Consider the following 19,146-nt stretch of genomic DNA (forward strand, 5'->3'; position numbering starts at 1 on the left):
GGCCTCAGTGGGTCCTCCTTTTTTTAAATTTTTAAAATTTTTTTTAAATTTATTTTTGAGAGAGAGCATGGGCAAGGGACAGGCAGAGACGGGGAGAGAGAATCCCAAGCAGGCTCCGCACTGTCGGCGAGGAGCCCGACACGGGGCTCGAACTCCCGAACTGCGAGATCACGACCTGAGCTAAAGTCGAGAGTCGGCCGCTTAACTGAGGCACCCAGGCGCCCCACCCCCACGTGTGTCCTCTTACATACTTTCCCTGTATCCAAACACATCATTGCCCCTTGCGATGGTCATCCTGTGACAGGTCTGATCACGGCTCCAGCCTTGGTCCCCGGTTCTGCCATCCTAGGGACCGTGTGCCAAGGACCCAGCCTTGGGCTTCTTTTCAGTAAAGACATCGGTGTCTAGGATATGGTGACGGGAACTTCGAAAAACACGTAAGGCCAATAACATAGAGTCTGAAAAGTTTCTCATGAGGTTAAAAACATTTTAAATAAAGTTACCACATTTTCAGTAAAACTTAGACATCCTTCCTTGAAACAAACACTTGAAATTAAAACATGGTTTTTTTAAAAATCATGAGCCCTCGTACGAGTGGACGGGGAGCTGACCGCTGCCACCGCCTCGGAAGGCTCTGGGGCTGTTCCGAGGTCCGTGATCTGTAGGGGGTGTGACGCCCGGAGGCCCCGGTGGATGAAAACTGCTCAGGAAGGTTCCCGTTCGGTCCAGCAGGAAGCATCTGCTCTGTCCTCCTCCAGGGCACGGAGCCAAGTGCCGAGTTCCTTCTCCTCCAACTCGAAGCAGTCAGTCGTCGTAGTAGTAATCTAACTTGGTGAACACAGTTTTGCAGCCTTTGTCGGAGAAAACTCTCTCCTCTTTGGGGAAAAATGTCATCTCCTCAGCCACTTTGGTTACAATGTCCTCATCGATTTCAAAGCCTCGGGACTGCATTTCAACTCTGATGCACATTTTTAGGTGTTTGTATTCCAGGGGGAGGAAGGGAACAAAATAATCAATGAGATTTCGGTCAATTAAGCTGCTATGCCAGAAGCCACCTGGGAAAAAGAAAAAGGTGCTGTTCATCCACCGTCCCCCTGCCCACCCAGCCATCCGACGCACATCCGCCCGGCGTCCAAGGGGTGCCGCACCCGGAGGTGGAGCCTGTGGTCCACGGGGGCAGATGTAACCCGGGGGTGTGCCCACGGGCGAGACCGAGCGGTGATGCCTCCACGAAAGCAAAGCAGGGGTGACGTGGCACCTTAGCCTCGGGCTCAGGGGAGGCCTCTCCGATGGGCTGACAGATCTGAAGCGGGAGAGAGGCCCGCCAGCCCAGGGTGCCGGCAACAAGCTGAGAGGCAGAGCGGAGCGCGGAGGGACATGGTTCCCAGGCTGGCAGGGTTTCAGAGAAAGCACAAGGGGAGAGGAGTCCCAGGAGAGGACCAGCCACTCCCCTACTTGGGGAACTTGGGATTCACTGGACTTTCAGCGGCTGGATCGACAACAGGACAGAAACCTACCACCACTGCCCGCACGTCCAGACCACACGGCGCATCTGGGGACCGAGAACTGGAACCCTCAGAGCGATACAGTGTGAAGACGGTGCCCTGTTGCGGCCGCAGGGCACAGACTTTGCTGTGTGTTTTCACCCAGGGCGAGTGCGGGGCCTGCACCCGCCCTGTGACCCACGCACGTCCCCTCCTGGACTCCCGGGAGGGCCCAGCACACACGCACCCCCTCCTGACCATGCGGCACCCGCTGGGTCACACCCCGCACTCCTCCAAGTGACCCGTTTCCCTTCCGCTTTGCCGCTGAACTCTGGTGCCTCAATCCTGGTCTGTGACACCAATTCCAACGTGTGGGCTTTTTTCCCACACCCCCATGCAATTCTCCAACACGGGCTGGGTGAGCTACAATTTCAGCTCAATACAGGAACCTAACTCCCGAACAGCCAGATGACAGGAGAGACAGGGAGGGACAGGAAGAGGCAGAAGGGACAGGAGGGGCAGAAGGCCCCTCCCAGATCTCCATGTGTTCACCCTGGAAGCTCTCCGAACCCCAACCTGCCAGGTTTTTATGGAGGCTTCGTTACATGGGCACAACTGATTAATTCACTGGCTGCTGGCAACGGATTCCACCTCCAGCCCCTGCCCCCTCTGGTTCCCCGGCATCAGGGGGTGGGACTGAAAGTTCCAACCCTCCAGTCACACGGTTGGTTCCCCTGGAAGCCAGCCCCGTGCCCTTTAGATGCTTCCCAAAAGTCCCCTCATTAACGCAAACTCAGATGTGGTTGACTGGGGTTTGTTATGAATATCAAGACACCTTTATTACTTAGGAAGTTCCAAGTGTTTTCAGGAGATCTGGGCCAGAAGCAGAGACAAAGGCCAAATACGTGTTTCTCATCGTAACGCCCAGTGCCACAACCGGACTGTATGCTTTCCTTTCCCAGCAGTGCTTTGCACACGACTGGTGCTCAGGAAAGACCTCAGTGCCTGGATGGGGGAGTCTGGCCGTGGGAAAGAACAAAACCAATGGCCGAGCAGCGTGGGACAGCTCATTTCCTGAAGGCCCTCTCTGCGGACAGGCAAGCTCTGGGTCCCCGGGAGAGCCCAGAGCCAGCAGACAGGGCCAGTGCCCTCAGAGGTTCACGGCCCCACAAGCCAGCAACCGGACGATTTCAGATAGTGCCGGGGGGGTGGTGCTGTGAGCACCGAGATGGGGCGAGTGAGCACGGAGGACAGGCTACTCTGCCATTGTGGGCCGACGAGGCCGGGCGGAGGAGGTGACGAACCTGACCACAGCCAGAGCATTCTGGAGGAACAATGATCTCAGTCTCTTTCAAAACCATCTACGGACCACTCCCCAGTGGGTCCCCTCAGCCTGAGCGCCCCGCTGGAACCCCACTGGACCGGCCAGCCATCGGCTCCGCATCTCCACAGGGGCGCCCTGCTCACTGTCCACGCCCGTCTCCCACCCGGCCCCACCAACCTGCGACTCCACGGCCTGTCCCCCTAAGGGGCACGACCACCCGTCTCATGGCTCAAGCCGGACCCTTGATTTGGGGCTCTCTCATTCCCACACCAATCCTTTAGGAAATCTTATTCCACCTTCTGAGGGTTTCGACCTTCAACACGCATCCTAATCACAGCATGTCACCCCACTCGGCTCACTGCTAGCACGCGGGTCCAGGCCACAGCTGCCGCCTGGGGTCCCTGCCCCCACTGCCTTTAGTCTATGCTCCACCCAGTGGCCAGCGTGGCCCTGATAAACTAAGTCTGGTCACGTCACTGCTCAAAACACTCCAGCAGCTCCCTCCTCCACTGGGAGTCAAACCCAAGGCCTGCCCGAGGCCCCCCCCCCCCGACCCTGGCCTTTTGTGACCAGCACCCCCAGTGCCAAGACTTGCTTCTTATCCGACTCCCTTTTCTCCCTTATTCATCCTGGACTGCCACAGTGACCCTGGGCACACCCCCACCTCAGTACCCTTGCGTGTGCTGTTCCCTCTGATGGAATGCTGTTCCCTGTGGTGCCACAGTGACCCTGGGCACACCCCCACCTCAGTGCCCTTGCGTGTGCTGTTCCCTCTGATGGAATGCTGTTCCCTGTGGTGCCACAGTGACCCTGGGCACACCCCCACCTCAGTGCCCTTGCGTGTGCTGTTCCCTCTGATGGAATGCTGTTCCCTGTGGTGCCCACATGGCTCACTCCCGCAGTCCTCGGGTCAGCTCAAATGTCACCCTCACAGTGAGCCGTCCTTGACCACTCTATTAAAACCACCACCCATCCTCATTCCAGCACCCCCAAGCCCTCTTTATGGACTTAACTTTTTACCTGTTGGGGATGGAAAGGAAGATACATCTCTGCCTCTATACAGATAACAGATATCCCATCATCTGACACATTTCCTGGTGTATTATCACTAGGATATAAAACTCCATGAGGATAAGGATTTGTCTTTGTTCGCTGTTGCGTCCCCAGTTCTGGGACCCGTGCCTGCCACCTAGTAGGAGCTCAGTATTTGCTGAATGAATGAATGAATGAATGAGTTCAGCCATCTGCCTGAGGCCACAGTCAGTAAATGGCTGAGCTAGGTCCGCCTCATCCTGAAGCTTATACTCTGGGACCCTTTGTAACCTCCCGCAATGTGGGTTCTAGGCAACTGGCCTCATCTTGCTGAAGCATTTAGGCGAAGGCATCTGCTGCGAGTGCTCATACTGTTTGGCTCGCCAGAGAACCAGTTACAAAATATCCTGTCTTCCGTCAGTAATATTCCAGCTACACAAATGGACAAGAACACCCCATACTGTCCAAGTATCTCTGCAGCAATATCGACTTCTTGTTTCAAAGAACTTCTGCTCTCTAAGCTCAAGAAAGAACCCGAACAGAGCAGGCTCAAATGGTAATAGTCCACCCGCATGGCTCACAGGTTACCCGGTGAGTCATTCTGCATCATGGGGACTTCCCACCTCTGAGGGTTCAAGGTCAAAGTGTGTGAGGTCACTGGAAAAGCCGTGAACTTGGTAGCGAAAAGATCAGGCTCTGCAATCAGAGCCACTGAGCAGGCTGTGCGCCTTGGGCAAGCGGCTCTCTTTTGAGCCTGTTTCCTCATCTATAAAATGAGGAGGATGACAGTTTCTACCCCACGAGGTCACCGTGAAGATAAAGGAAATGGGCAGGTGGAGTGCAGAACGCGGGCCCACCCGCTATTCGGCCGTTATACTCGTGCACAGAACCTCCCAGTTCTGGAGCAACACACAGAAAGAGGGACTGGACCAGTCCTCTCTTTCGGAGGCGCCCACAGCGGCCTTCCCTGCTCAACCACCTGCTTTTCTTCTACCAAGGAAAATGATTAAACTAAAGAAAACAGGGAACCAATCTTGAAGACCTCGAAGATCAAGAATGTCCCTCTCTCTTTAAAAGAGCACTCGGCAAACGGGAGAGCATATGAGAGTCACCTGGAGTTTCACACGGCCTCTGCTCAGAAATCCTGACTCGGAAGGTCTGGGGAAGGGACTGAGAATTTGCATTTCGAGCCAGCTCCCAGGCGACGGTGAGGCTGACAATCTAAGACTTCGGGACGCAGGATCACGCACGGGAGGGGTCAGTACCGGCTGGCCTGGCCGCACTTACTGTTCTTGTTGTTGAAGGCCGACACAGACAAGGCCGGTTCCATGTCTTTGAGCTTGATCTCTTCCCTCTGCTTTCCGCTTCTCCAGAAATCTAAAGCCACGTCTGTGATCCTTTCTGCCCCCGCGTTGCTGCAACAGAATTCCCGTGAGTGAGGACCGGCTTCTATCCCGGAGCCCACGGACTCGCGGCCGGGGTGCTTCAATCGTGTCCCAGCCCTGGCCTTACCTGAGAAATATGAAGATGGCTTTCTGGTAGGAGACCCCATCCACGTGGTCATAATAGTCGAGGAAAGGCTTGATGGCATCTATGAGGCCAGCGTGCATCTTATCCATTTCATCGAATATGAAGATGGACCTTGCACAGGTGCTCACGTTGCCACGAATCCACAACTGTAACTGATCCTGAATTACAGAGGGGAGAAGCCAAGGCGAAGTTCTCAGCAGGTGCAACGGAAAACAACCGGCACGAGCCTTAGTGCTACAACGGCCGCACTCACAGAGCGTTTACTGTGTGCTCGGCACTGTGCTCAGAACTTTACACACACAAGCTCTTTGCTTCCTCCCCACACCTCCGTGCAGGGGGCACGATCATGCCCGTTTCACAGATCGGGAAACTGAGGCATACAGCTTCGTCATCTCGCCCAAGATTATAAAATTAGGATGTGGGAGAGCTGGGATCTGAGCTGTGCCCTGCCTCGTTCCGAAGCCCTAGGTTGGTTAGAATTCCCGTGCTGTGAGAGATCATGATGATGCTGTGTCATTGAGTTGCTGGTCCCTGTCATTAAAATGGCGGTGTTAGGGGCGCCTGGGTGGCTCAGTCGGCTAGGCGCCTGACTCTCGAGTTTGGACCAGGTCATGAGATCGAGTCCCGTGTCGGGCTCTGCACCGGTAGCACGGAACCTGCTTGGGATTCTCTCCCCCTCTCTCTGCCCTTCCCCCACTCTTGCTTGCTCTCTCTCAAAATAAATAAATAAACCTAAAAAAAAAAAAATGGTGATGTTAACACGTATCCTCTGTACACCAGCCTTCTTTTTTTTTTTTTAATTTTTTTTTTTTAACGTTTATTTATTTTTGAGACAGAGAGAGACAGAGCATGAACAGGGGAGGAGCAGAGAGAGAGGGAGACACAGAATCTGAAACAGGCTCCAGGCTCTGAGCTGTCAGCACAGAGCCCGACACGGGGCTCGAACTCACGGACCGTGAGATCGTGACCTGAGCCGAAGTTGGATGCTTAACCGACCAAGCCACCCAGGCGCCCCTACACCAGCCTTCTTGAAGAAGGCAGAGGGGCGCCTGGGTGGCTCAGTTGGCTGAGCATCTGACTTCGGCTCAGGTCACGATCTCACGGTCCGTGAGTTCGAGCCCCGTGTCGGGCTCTGTGCTGACAGCTCAGAGCCTGGAGCCTGTTTCAGATTCTGTGTCTCCCTCTCTCTCTGCTCCTCCCCTGTTCATGCTCTGTCTCTCTCTGTCTCAAAAATAAATACACATTTAAAAAATTAAAAAAAAAAAAAAAAGAGTGGACATGTATCTGAAGGCTCGTGTGGCAGGTGGCATGTTACAAGCTCGACAGAGCTCAGGGATTTCTCACAACCACGCCTTACAAAGAAGAACCTGGGTCTCAGCTCAGGGGACAGTCCCGAGACTACACAGCTGGCAGGTGGGAGAATTAGGACTCACATCTAGGCGTGTCTGTTGCCAAAGTCCAGGCTGTTTACCAGCGAGTTAAACCGTAAAAGCAGTTTGCGACACTTTAGCTAAACCACCTTAGGCCTTTCTGGAAACATTTCCTCTTTTACCACGTGAGTTAGGCGCGATGATCTTTAGCTTGGATTTGATCACGTCCATCTCTAAAATCCCACGACTCCCCTTACTAAAATAAGTAGCATACTGAGCCTGTTTTCACCAGCAACCGTCACAAAGCTCTGACGGTATTAACCGCTCCACCTCAAACTCCCCCGAACTTCCACACCTTTCAGAGGGGAACAGGCGCAGGCAGCCGTCTTCCCGGCTCATTCATTCCAACACGCAATTCCCGCGTTCCACCCCACAGCAAGGAAACCCCGGAAACCCAGCATCATCCAGGAAGGATTCCAAAATTCCGCTCTTGCCTTATACAGGGTGATGTTGGAGGCGTGTGGGAAGTGCAGTGTGGCCACAAACAGGTGGACATAGTCACTGTTCAGACCACCCTCGTAAATATTCTCCGCGATGATCTTGCTAACGAAATTTTTGCCGGTGCCCGTCCACCCGTGCAGAGAGAGCGTGAGAGGTTTCTTCGGCTTCGGGTTGCTTATGAAGCCAGACACAGCATTTAGGATGACCTTCTTTGCAAGATGCTGTCCAAAGAGCTTGCTGTCCAGATCCTTCTGCAGCGCTGGGAAAAACAAAGCCGGTCAGGGACGGGGTGTCCGTGTGTCTGGCGAAATCTAGCCCAGGGTTACAGGCGCCCGCGAAAGCCAGCAAGGCCAGCTCAGCTCTCGGAGCACCTTGTGAAACGCGGAGGTACGTCAGCACCGGGCCCCCGGGGGTGGCCGGGGCGGGGAGGGGGAGGGCGGGAGGGCTCGAGGCCCTCCCCCTGCTAGCCCTGCCCATTCCCTGCGCCCCTCGCCCCAGCTCTGCCCCTCCCCGGGCACCGCCCGGCCGGAAAGGGCTGCGGATCGGCAGGCCGAGCTCCCACCGCCCCTCCAGGAAGGAGCGAAGCTCTCGGCGGAGGAAGCGGCCCGGGCCGCAGCTCGCCTGCTCGGGTCTCCGACCAACCCCGGTCCGTCGTGGTCGTGGTCGTGGTCGTGGCCGGGAGCCCGGCGCCACCCCGCCCGGGCCGCTCCGGCTTCGGGTCCCGGGCCCGCCCCCGCCCCCGCCCCCCGTCCTACCCTCCCTGCTGAGGCTCCGCTTCTGGCCGCAGCACTCCGCGAAGAGGCAATAGAGGCGCGGGTAAATGTAGCCGGTGAGGACGCCGGCCAGGGCCAGTCCCAGGCTGATGGGCTCCACCGCCCGCACCGCCAAAGGCGCCAGCAGCAGCAGGCCCAGCGCGGCCCGGCCCAGCTTCATGCCCGGACCCGCGCCGCCCGCGCGTTCTCGCGCTTGCCCCGGACCCGCGCCGCTGCCAGACCGCGCTTCCGGTTCCTCCCGGGCGCGGCCGCCATCTTTGTGCGGGGCGGGTCTCCTCGCGCCGCTGTGGCCACCATCTTTGTGAGGGGCGGGGCGCTTCATTGCTTCCGGGAGGTGAAAGACGGAGGCCGCTGGAGTCCACGAAAAAAAAAATTGGGGGGGCGGTGGGGAATAATTTTAGATCTACAGAAAAATTGAGAAGATAGTACAGAGAGGTCCTATATAGATCCTCCCACATAACTTCCCGTATTAACATATTAATGTGTTGACATTTGTTAAGATTAGCGAACCTATATTGCTAGAACTAAAGCGTTTCCTTAGTTTTTACCTAATGCCCTGTATCTGATCTAGGATCCTGTCCCAAGATACCACGTTATATTTAGTTTTCATGTCTCCTTAGGCTCCTCTTGGCTAAGACTGTTTCTCAAGCTCTCCTTGGTTTTGACGACCTTGACAGTTTTGGGGAGTACTTGGTCAAATCTTTCAGAGGATGGCCCACTATTGGAATTTGATGTTTTTCTTTTGATTAGACTGTGGTTATGAGCGTCGAGGAGGAAACGTTACATGGGTAGAGTGCTACTTTTATGGCATCATATGAAGGATACATACTATCAACATGATGACTAAGGATTGTTCCACTCATTCACTCATTCATTCATAGGGTTGAGGATTGCCAATGTGTTGGGTTATGGACTAGACCCTGGGAATTCAAGGGAAAACAAAAACAAAAACAAAAACAAGGCATAGGTGATTCCTGCCTTCACTACCATGCATTTTAGTGGAGGGAAAAAAATAAAAATGAAAAACGATCTCCATTTTACAGATGAGAAAACAGGCTCCGAGAGAGATTGTCGAAGGATATAACAGGCCCGGGGCCTGAAGGATATAAGCAGGGCTGAGCTTGGACTCCAAAGGCAAACTCCTCTAGCTGCAACACCTACAATGAGTCAGCCCAGAAGTCAACCCACCTGCCCTTTTCTCATCTCAACATGTGTCAGTGCCTCAGGAAAATGACAGCATGGGGGCACTGTACCCGAGAGCTGGCAGGTTGAAGCCTACTTTTGTTTTGTTTTGTTTTTTTTTTGAGAGAGAGAGAGAGAGAGAGAGAGAGTCAGTCCCAAGCAGGCTCCACGTTCAGTGCCGAGCCCGACACAGGGCTCGATCCCATGACCTTGGGATCACAACCCGAGCCGAAACCAAGAGTCGGGTGCCAAACCGACTGGGCCGCCCAGGCGCCCCTACATCTTTAAACTAAATGAGACCGTCTCTCTTAGTAACTTGAGTTTTGCATTTGCGCTGCCCAACCCACAGGCTCTCAACACATTACCTGGGGTTGGTATAAGGAGACACAGTACGAATAGTATGGTTGGATTCATTTCATATTTAATACTTAAGTGCTGAAAGTGATAGAAATTTTTTTTCTTTCTTGATGAAAAGAAACCGGTAACTTTGTAAAAGTCAGAAAATACCAGTGTCCCTTTGATCCCATCCTAGACTTTTCTGCTGTGAGCTGGACCCACTACACACGGTGAAGGGCGCGTTCCTGACCTCCAGGAATTTGAAAGTACAAGACACGATTGCGTATATATCATAATAGTAGCACGAGCGAAAGGGTGTTCTCTTGCTTCGAACACCGCTGTTTCTTCCCGACCCAGGGCAAATATTCAGAGAAAGTCAATAGATTTACGAACAAGATTTTATAATGCTCACACAAGAACGGAGTTTGCCCCCAAACAGGAAAACTCCACATTGTCTTGTTTCAAAGGTCACAAACGCAGTGCCCAGAAAATCCAGCAGCTAAGTGGCAGGACCAGTGGAGATCAGTTTGGGGAACTGTCTGGTAGCAAATAAACTTCTGTCCACCTCTGTCTGGGAAGCCGTCTGTCAAGGGGTTAGGGAGGGGACAGTGCTGTTTACCTCCATCCTGCACTTCTCCCTTTTGCTACCCTTAGTAGCGTCTGTTCATCTTCTTGAACTTCTCATAGTGATAGTCATCGGTAGCCTTCTCATTAGCAGGACGCTTGCGGTTAGGAGGGGACCCTGAGAAGGAAAAGAGCAGAAGCTGTTGGCCGTGCTGGAATCAACCGACAGGTTTTTAGCTCTGCTTAGGCTAGGACCACGCCTGCCTCATTCCCCACAGAAGCCCCAGGGCCTACCCTGGTGAATAGGAACATAGTAGGGCCTCAGTAAAGACTGGTTACTGAGTGAGTGAAATAAACACAGGGTAGAGTGAGATGATGGTACAGTGGGGTATGCTGACATCAGCATGGGACCAGGTGACAACAGGTGTTCTATTTCAGGGAGAGTTTGATTAGGTACAAGGCCTGGTGCTAAATACTTTTAGATACGGCTTATTTATTTTTTTAACGTTTATTTATTTTTGAGACAGAGACAGAGCGTGAGCAGGGGAGGGGCAGAGAGAGAGGGACACACAGAATCTGAAGCAGGCTCCAGGCTCTGAGCTGTCAGTACAGAGCCCGACGCGGGGCTCGAACCCACGAACCGCGAGATCATGACCTGAGCCAAAGTCGGACGCTTAACCAGCTGAGCCACCCAGGCGCCCCTAGATATGCCTTTTTTTTAACCCTCGCAGCAATTCAAACGGGGACATATTGCCATCACTGTTCAGAGAGCTTAGATGGTCTTCCTCAAGGTCACTCGGAAAGTGAAGGTAGGTTGAGAGTTGAACCCAAGTCTGGTGACTCCAAAGTCCTTGCTTACTATGTGGGAATAACACAAAACTCTTTGGGAATTAATGACTGTGCACCCAAGACGGTATAGAAAATAATTTCTCAAGTAAGAAGGAAGAAAAAGCGGGGCGCCTGGTTGGCTCCATCAGTGGAATGAGTGACTCTTGATCTGGTTGTGAGTTCAAGCCCTGTGGTGAGTGTAGAGATTACTTAAAATCTTTAAAAAAAAAAAAAAAAAAAAAAAAAAAAGAGGGGGGCGCCTGGGTGGCTCAGTCGGTGAAGCGCCTGACTTCGGCTCAGGTCATGATCTCACCGTCTGTGAGTTCGAGCCCCCGTGTCGGGCTCTGTGCTGACAGCTCAAAGCCTGGAGCCTGCTTCGGAGTCTGTGTCCCCCTCTCTCTCTGTCCCTCCCCTGCTCGTGCTCTGTCTCAAAAATAAATAAAAATATAAAAAAAAAAAAAAAAAAAAAAAAAAAAAAGAAGGAAGGAAGAAAAAGCAAACAGCCTGGATTTTCAGAAGCCTCAGCAAATTTAGCATTTCCTTAGGCTCACCCCATTGGTACGAAAAAGAAGACCCTTGGAGGGAAAGGGGCACAGCTGGATGCTGCTAGTGGAGGGGGAGGGACAAATCAGCACCCCACTTCTAGAGGAGCGTTGGCGACTTCTTGGCACGTAGCCGAAGGACATGATGTAGGCAAAAAGGGTCAGCCCGACAGTGATTAAATGGGGGAAAATGAGAAACCACGTAAGCGTCCGACTAGAGGGAACCGGAGTAGCTCCATGCCGCGGAACACGAGGCGACTGAAAGGGAAAATACGTATTTACTGTCCCAGAGAGCCGTGCAGGGCACACTACTGAGTGAAAAACGAGGAGACCCTATGAAGTATGTGTACGGCATATGTTTCTGTACGCATCGATATAGTTTTTACGTTTATTTCTATTTTTCAGAGAGAGTGTGAGTGGGGAAGGGGCAGACAGAGAAAGAGACACAGAATCCGCAGCAGGCTCCAGGCCCTGAGCTGTCAGCACAGAGCCCGATGTGGGGCTCGAACTCACAAACAGCGAGATCATGACCTAGGCTGAAGTCGGATGCCTAACCGATGGAACCACCCAGGCCCCCCTACGTCAATATTTTTTTAAAGTCTGGAAGGCGACACATAAAAACGTTAACGGCGCTCACCTTTGGCAAAATTATGAGTAACTCTGAGTTTAGTCTTGCTTATTGAAATATGCTAAGTTTTCGAGTTTCTATTATATTTGATATTTAATAGCCCAGTGAATCGTCAGAGCAAGCCCTAACGGTAGGTTTTGTTACTATCCCCATTTCCAAATGAGCAAACCGAGGCTGGGCAAGGGGAAGGGAAACGAACGTGGAGTGGAACCCAGATGCCCCGGCCCCAGAGCCCAAGCCCCACCCCTGCAGAGTCCACCCCGCCTCCAGGGGCTTGATGACTGCTCCGGGCAGCTCTGGGGCCTCCGCTGTACTTACGCTCAGGCTCTGGCTTCTCCGTGTCACCCACTCTCAAGGGTCGCGCTTTGGGCTCTTCTTTGTTTCTCCGAATGGGGGCATTGAGCTCCTCGTGATAAACTGGATCGAAAGAGACCAGGGGACGCGTCAGACAAAATACAGGAACTTGGGGGGCGGGGGGGGGGGTGGCAAGCCAACAGGACAGGGCTGCTTGCCCAGAGCAGCTTACATCGGTTGTGCTGCACGTAATTCACGGCCATGTTGGTGGGCACGAAAGACGTCTCGCTGTCTTTCTTCTTGTTCTGCTGCTCTGCCAGCAGACGGGCCTTGGCATCCTCCGTGGAAATGATATTTTTTATTTTTGCGCTGTGGGGAGAAGGGAGTCACGCCATGTATTCAGTCCTCCCGCCTTCGGTTCTCAGACAGAACTGCCAGTCAGGCTGGAAACGCACCGGCGCATGAGGAAATCACCCTCTGGAGCACAGGGCTCCGCAGTTTCCCAGCTCGTGTGTTCTCACGGCTGTTGAAGATGCATTATCTATTGTCTTCTTTTTTTTTTTTTTAATGCTTATTTTGAGGGAGAGAGAGTGCATGTGAGTGGGGGTGGGGGAGAGACAGACACTCCCAAGCGGACTCCACCCTGTCAGCAGAGCCGACATGGGGCTCGATCCTACGACCCTGGGAGTAGGACCTGAGCTAAAATCAAGAGTTGGGATGCTTAACCGACTGAGCCACCCAGGCACCCCTTACTGTCCTCTTCTGATCAAGGGGAAACTGAGCCCCAGAGAAGGAAAGAAAACTACCTAAGGCTCGAAGCTAGTTCCAGAAAAGAGGCGAGGATCCAGAAGCCTCCCAACTTTCTCTTACGCCCAAAGAGGATTCTGACTGTCATATTTCTTCCATGACAATCCTGTTTTAGAGCTGGTGTTTTGCAAAAATGAAAAGGAGGCTCATGGGATGGGTAAGAAAACAGAGGACTACAAGGGCCTGAGCAGAACAGCCGAAGAGCTGTGAACAAAGACCACGTAAAAATAAACGCTTGCATACAAATAATCCTTACGTTGTATACCTGAAACCAGCATGACGTTATGTGTTTCTTATATCTCAACAAACAAAACACCACGCTTTTGCTTTCAGGAGACCTTCTCTAGCATCTCCCTAGCAACGCTGACCTATCCTTCGGACGCTCTGGGCACAAGCATCTCCGCCTACCCGAGAAAATAGAGTTATTTGTGGGTTTCCAAGGAGACGGGTAAGAAACAGTCCCCTTAGCCGGAAAGCAGAGCGCTCTTCCGTGGGCCCAGGGCAGGAGAGAGGCTAGATCAGGGTCTGAAACGTACTCGATGCCTAGGTCCACCTCGGGGATGCCGCTCAGCATCTGGTTGGAAAGCATCTCTTCGGTCTTCTTGGCTGAGGAGACACGGATGTTTTCCGGAAGTTCGTAAAGACAGTCCTCTGCATTCTTTGGCTTGACTTTCTGTTCCTCGTGTTCCACGATCCCTTTCCTCTTCTTGAGCTCTGTCTCAATGTACTTCATCCTGAAATGAGAAACCCACAGGCCTCAGGGAGAGGCGGGAAGCTCACAAAACCTCTCTTTAAAATGAGTGGTCCCCAACACTGGCCCACAGAGCAGTGATGGCCCAGGAGTGTTCATCAGTCCGTGCAAAAATGAGAAACGTGAAAATTAATTCGAGTTTTTTTCACCACGCAGAACTTTTTTTTGACTTTAAAGCACCAACCTCTGTGGTGAGATTGTGTCCTCCCAATCTATTGCTGTTAATAGATGTTAAGGTTCGCTGAAAACAGAATGCAACGGTCGACGGTGGTCATTTATTTGGTTAACAGTCTTGTCAGTGAAAAGGTGGGCAAGTGCAGTGTTTTATTCCTACGATATTTAGGGGAAAACTATTACTAGTCGGGGCATCTAAAATCCCAAGAACCATCATTTCAGAGAATTTTTAGGATTTTTTTTCCCTCAAAGTTCACGAGCCTGGGAGGTGGAGTGACAGGGGCCAACTCTGCCTTGGCCTTTGGATGATTCTAGAAATGTCATCTGTGACTAGCTATCTCGGGACTGTATCTGGCTGGATCCAGTGCCTCATCGATCACAGCCAGGCTGATACCCACATGTCGGCATCCTCGTCCCTTCGGTTGGTTTCCGCGGAGAACGATGTCCCCAGGTGGAGATCTTCCTCCTCGCTGATCCTGGAGGGAGGGGCAAAGAAGCGGAACCTTTGAGTCACACGTCGGTGAGGCCGAGTCTGATATCATACAAGTAAAACCCACACACCCAAGCCCATCCTGCTTGTGGTTGTGGAAAAAAACACACGTGATATGTAAACAGAAGGAATATAAGCAAGCAAAATGTTGCAGATTCCTCTGGGGAATGACTAGATACTTTTACACTATTCAAATGTATTATTTTATAATTGTGTTCTTATGTGTTTTTTTTTTTTTTTATGTTTACCATTTATTTTTGAGAGAGACAGAGCATGTGTTTCTTAAAAAACAAAAACAACATTTCCACTTGGGTCTGAAACACACTACACAATGCACCTTTTCCGAAGGAGAGTACCCACAGCACTCTAAGCGGAAGAGTTAAAGGACTCTTTTAAAGAGTTCTGGCTTTCATTTTTTTTTAATATATTTTTTTAATGTTTGTTTATCTTTGAGAGTGAGAGAGAGACAGAGAGACAAAGCGTGAGCAAGGGAGGGGCAGAGGGAGAGAGAAACAGAACTTGAACCAGGCTCCAGGCTCTGAGCCATCAGTACAGAGCCCGATGCGGGGCTCGAACTCACGAACTGCAAGTTAGAGGCTTCACCTACTGAGCCACCCAGGCGCCCCATTGCTTTCATTTGTTTTTAAACTACAAAGCATGAAGGATACTTCAGAATGCCCCACTAGAGCTGCTGTTGTGGGCCCCAGCTCTCTTGGAGGCACATAGACCCAGGCAGGGGCTATAGGTTACTTTGTATCTCAGTGAGTCCCCCACTTACTTATCTTTGCCCCTTTCCTTCAGTTTTTTCATGTCCACCATACCGCCTGTCTTCATCTGAAAGGGGTCATCCTGCGGAAAGCAAACACAGCTGTGAGGAAGCATCTGTATAATTGGCAGTGGTCTTTTTTGTTTTTTTTTTTTTGTAATTTCTTTTAATTAAAAAAAAAATTTTTAATGTTTATTTAAAAAAAAAACTTTATTTATTTTTGAGAGAGACATAGACAGAGTATGAGTGGGGGAGGATTAGAGAGAGAGGGAGACTCAGAATCTGAAGCAGGCTCCAGGCTCTGAGCTGTCAGCACAGAGCCTGACGTGGGGCTTGAACCCATGAACCGTGAGATCATGACCTGAGCCGACGCTGGACACTTAACCAACTGAGCCACCCGGGCACCCCCCCCCCCCTTTTTTTTAAAAAGAAAACACAGTCACCTACTGGAGAGCAGCCACAGCTTTCCATTCCCAAGGAGGACCCCACAACTCACCACGAGGGTGGTCTCTTCTTGTACCTTCTCTCCTACCAGCAGGGCCACAGCACTGAGCAGAAAGAAAAGGCAGAGTGAGACAGAGACAGAGACAGTGAGAAATGGCACAATTCAGACACGAGGCAGAACACTTAGAAAGTCTGTAGGTTGCAACATTAGAACAAAGGCGAGATCTGAGGAGTGGGCACCAAAGCCACCTGGCAAAGCCTACAAGGATAAAACAGTTTAAAAATAAAGCACTCTAGATGCTGGGTCAGGGGGTAGGGTGAAGTGGTAGGCTTTCCTACAAAGCCATTTGGCATTATCTGGGCTTGGAAATCTCATTTCTAAGATTTTGACTTCCGGGAAAAGGAAGCTAAAGACAAATGTAGAAAAATACCTATTGCACCCATATTTGGTGGTGAAAATTTACAAATGACCAACAGCCCCTAAGTAAGGGATTAGTTAAATTATGGCATATACACGCAGTGGAATACTATGCAGCCACTAAAAAGGTTTTTGGGAAAAATAATCCATAATGTCAATGCCCAAAACGTGATGAGCTGAAAACAGCACGGAATAAGAGTACTTGCAATCTCCAAAAAAGAGAGACACTGGACAGAACATTAAATGTTAACGCTGGTTACCTGTGGATGGGAGAATTACGGGTGCTGCTTACTTTTTCGATTATACTTCAAAATTTTTTTCCAAACTTAACAATTCGTGTGCATTTCGCAATCAGGTGCAATAAAAACACGAATTGATAACCTGTTTTTGCACCTCTGGAGCAAACCTCAAGACCACACGGCACGGGCCATCTCCTGGGTAAACGTCTGCAAAGAACACTGGACTCCTTTCAGGGCAATGTTAGGTGTACAGTGTGTCAAGAGAAGGGGCTATGTCTGAAGAGATAGTTGTGGTGGCGACTCAGGCGGGGGCATGTGTCTGTCATCTCCGCCTGCTCTTCCCGCGGGGCCCCTGCGATACCCACCTCACCCCGTTGGGCCTCTTCCTCAAGTTCTGCACCTCGCGGGTCTCTTCCAGTTTTAATCTGCAAAGAGGCAACGCACAGTCTGAGACACCCTCCGCGGAACTCAGACTCAAAAGGCAACTTCGACCGGCATCCCTGTCCAACTGCTGAGCCGCAGGCACAATGATCCAGAAGGCAACCCTGCGCTTAGACCCATTGCAATCAGACCCACCGCGCATCCTGGGGGAAATCTCTCGCTACTGTGCGGCCTTGCGGCGGCGGCCGCAGCCCTAGGAGCCTCAGGTTTTTGTTCTGCAGAAAGGGACAACAACCTCGGCTCACAGTCAACGAGGAGCCTGGCCGGTGATGAGTATCACAAACCGCTGTCTCTTCTGGCCCCTTGGAAGCCCCACCCCAAACGCACCGAACCTCCTCTGAGTCCTGCTCATCTTCCTCCGACTCCGAATCGGCCCGGCGCCGGCGGAAACTCTTCCCGGTGACCGGCATAGTCTTGCCGGCCCCGCGGTCCGGCCGCCGCGCCCCTGTACCGTGGCCCGGGTTGCTTCCGGCGCGCAGCAGTGAGGTCAGAGCGCAGAGCGCAGAGCGCCGGCACCGCCCTGCCCCCCCCAAACCCTTCTGGCCCCGCCCCCGGCTCGCACCGCCCGCCTGGCCCCGCCCCCATTCGTGGCGTTCGCCTCTTCCGATTGGGCGGCTGAGGGGGAGGAGGCGGGACGCAGCCAGCGGGCCCCACGGCCCTGCGCGGTGCAGCGGTGGGTGCGCTTGACTGACAGGCGGCGGCGGCGCGGTTGCGACGGCAGGTGAGTTCCGGGCTGCCGCCGGCTGCTTCGGGGGGCCGGGCCTCTCCGAGCAGGGGCGACCCCAGCCTGGCTCCGGGCGGGCTGGGGTCTGGCCCTGCCAGGAGCGCAGAACGCCGCTGCCAGGTGAGCGGCCGCCGCCGTCCTCTCCCCTCCTCCGGCCGGCGCTCAGGGGGTGTCCTCTGGGGCCCCGGTGCCCCACTTGGAGCCCTGGGGGCTCGTTGTTTCTCCGGAACGGGGGCCGCCATCTCCTTTATTTCTGCGGGGCCTGACCCAGCGTTGAAAGCACGAGTGTGGCGTCTCGGGGCGCTGACTTATTTCCCCAGGGTCTGGGCCCCGGCATGCGTTTTTTCCTTTAGGGATGAAAGATGACCACTTCTTAGCAGTGGGGAATTAAAGTCCTGCCGCCGACTGCCCCGCTGATGATGGCCTCTAGCCAGTTTATCCCCGCGTCCGACGTTTTGAACCCACTCCGGAGGGTTTGAGGGCGGAGGGCCCCTCCTCGGGTGCTTGCCGGCCGCCTCCCCGGACCTTCAAGGGGCCTTGTTTTCGTCCTCTGTCATTAGGACTGTTGCTCTGCCCTCTGCCGTTTACACCCCCCAGGATGCTGCGAGGGTTAAGTTTATTTGAAAAACAAAACAAAACAAAACAAACAGGCATCAACGAACGCTTAGGAAATAACTAAATGTGTAAATAATGGTTTACAGGACTTTTAGGGACCTCTTAATTTCCCTTTTCTCCATATAGGCCCATCCTTTTCTTTGAAAGCACTGCGCCTTTTTAAGCGCTACCGTGTGGCAGGCTCGGGGCTCACCTAAGCGTTATCTCAGCGAACTCCCACAGCAATCCCACGAAGTAGACGGCGGTCTCTCATTTTGCAGATGAGAAGACTTTGGTTCAGAGAGGCAGTAGATGCCTAAGGTTGCACAGCTGGAAAGTGGGGCGGGGATCAGTGGCAGGCCCCACTCTGCTGCAGGTTACGCAGAGTGCCTGGCACAGAAGCTCCTTAAATGTTTGCTGCAGCTGCTGTTGTAGCCCATTGGCTTGGGGGGGGGGGCGGGGTGCTGATGGAGACTGGTTTCCTCTTCTGGAAGACCATTCAGAAGCAGGGCAGCCCTTCTGGAATGCCCTACAGCTCTCTGGAACAGTCTTTCCTGATAATTGCTGTTCTCTTCCCTGGACTGAGACAAACGGACCCAGGACTTCTTGGAACAGCTTTTTGGCTTTGGTCAAAAGCTGTATATGAAAATCTCCAAGTCTTGCCTTCTGCAGTCTGGTTCAGCCAACCCCAGAGGCGCCTGGGAATCACTGGCCCTCCCGTCCCTGCTGACTGAAGGGGAGGATCCTTGGGAATTGCTGCAGGAACCCAGGGGGTCCACATCTGCAGATGTCACACTTTCAGAGGTGGCTCTGATTTTGCCCACCCCCGCCCCTGCAGCGACCCTCCCACTAGGAGGTACTGGACAGCACTAGAGAGAAGGCCAGAAGGCCAAGGACATTTCTGGACCCT

The 19,146-nt window shown here is 52.8% G+C and overlaps 3 protein-coding genes across 5 annotated transcripts in view; 1 reads left to right on the forward strand and 2 right to left on the reverse strand.

Moving 5' to 3' along the window:
• Positions 1-473: 473 nt before the first annotated feature.
• Positions 474-8,226, reverse strand: TOR1A (torsin family 1 member A). The gene is made up of 5 exons (XM_042913085.1): positions 7,997-8,226; positions 7,235-7,500; positions 5,353-5,528; positions 5,128-5,255; positions 474-1,055 (listed from the first exon to the last, which is right to left on the reverse strand). Exons 1-5 carry the CDS (start codon positions 8,172-8,174, stop codon positions 805-807), a joined length of 999 nt encoding a protein of 332 aa, XP_042769019.1. The 5' UTR covers positions 8,175-8,226; the 3' UTR covers positions 474-804.
• Positions 8,227-9,916: 1,690 nt separating this feature from the next.
• On the reverse strand, positions 9,917-17,406 carry CD4H9orf78 (chromosome D4 C9orf78 homolog). Its single transcript, XM_042913086.1, has 9 exons — positions 17,246-17,406; positions 16,843-16,902; positions 15,873-15,924; positions 15,389-15,459; positions 14,519-14,596; positions 13,732-13,929; positions 12,621-12,757; positions 12,413-12,511; positions 9,917-10,274 (listed from the first exon to the last, which is right to left on the reverse strand). Exons 1-9 carry the CDS (start codon positions 17,326-17,328, stop codon positions 10,183-10,185), a joined length of 870 nt encoding a protein of 289 aa, XP_042769020.1. The 5' UTR covers positions 17,329-17,406; the 3' UTR covers positions 9,917-10,182.
• A 165-nt stretch (positions 17,407-17,571) lies between these two features.
• USP20 (ubiquitin specific peptidase 20) overlaps positions 17,572-19,146 on the forward strand; it is a 44,087-nt gene continuing 42,512 nt past the window's right edge. The window contains exon 1 of one of the 3 annotated variants that reach the window (XM_042912369.1): positions 17,572-17,639. The gene's annotated coding sequence lies outside the window, so the exon portion shown is untranslated. The other 2 variants (XM_042912371.1, XM_042912367.1) reach the window with 2 other exon arrangements.

Source organism: Panthera leo, chromosome D4, assembly GCF_018350215.1.
Source record: "Panthera leo isolate Ple1 chromosome D4, P.leo_Ple1_pat1.1, whole genome shotgun sequence".
In the NCBI taxonomy this organism is placed as follows: domain Eukaryota; kingdom Metazoa; phylum Chordata; class Mammalia; order Carnivora; family Felidae; genus Panthera; species Panthera leo.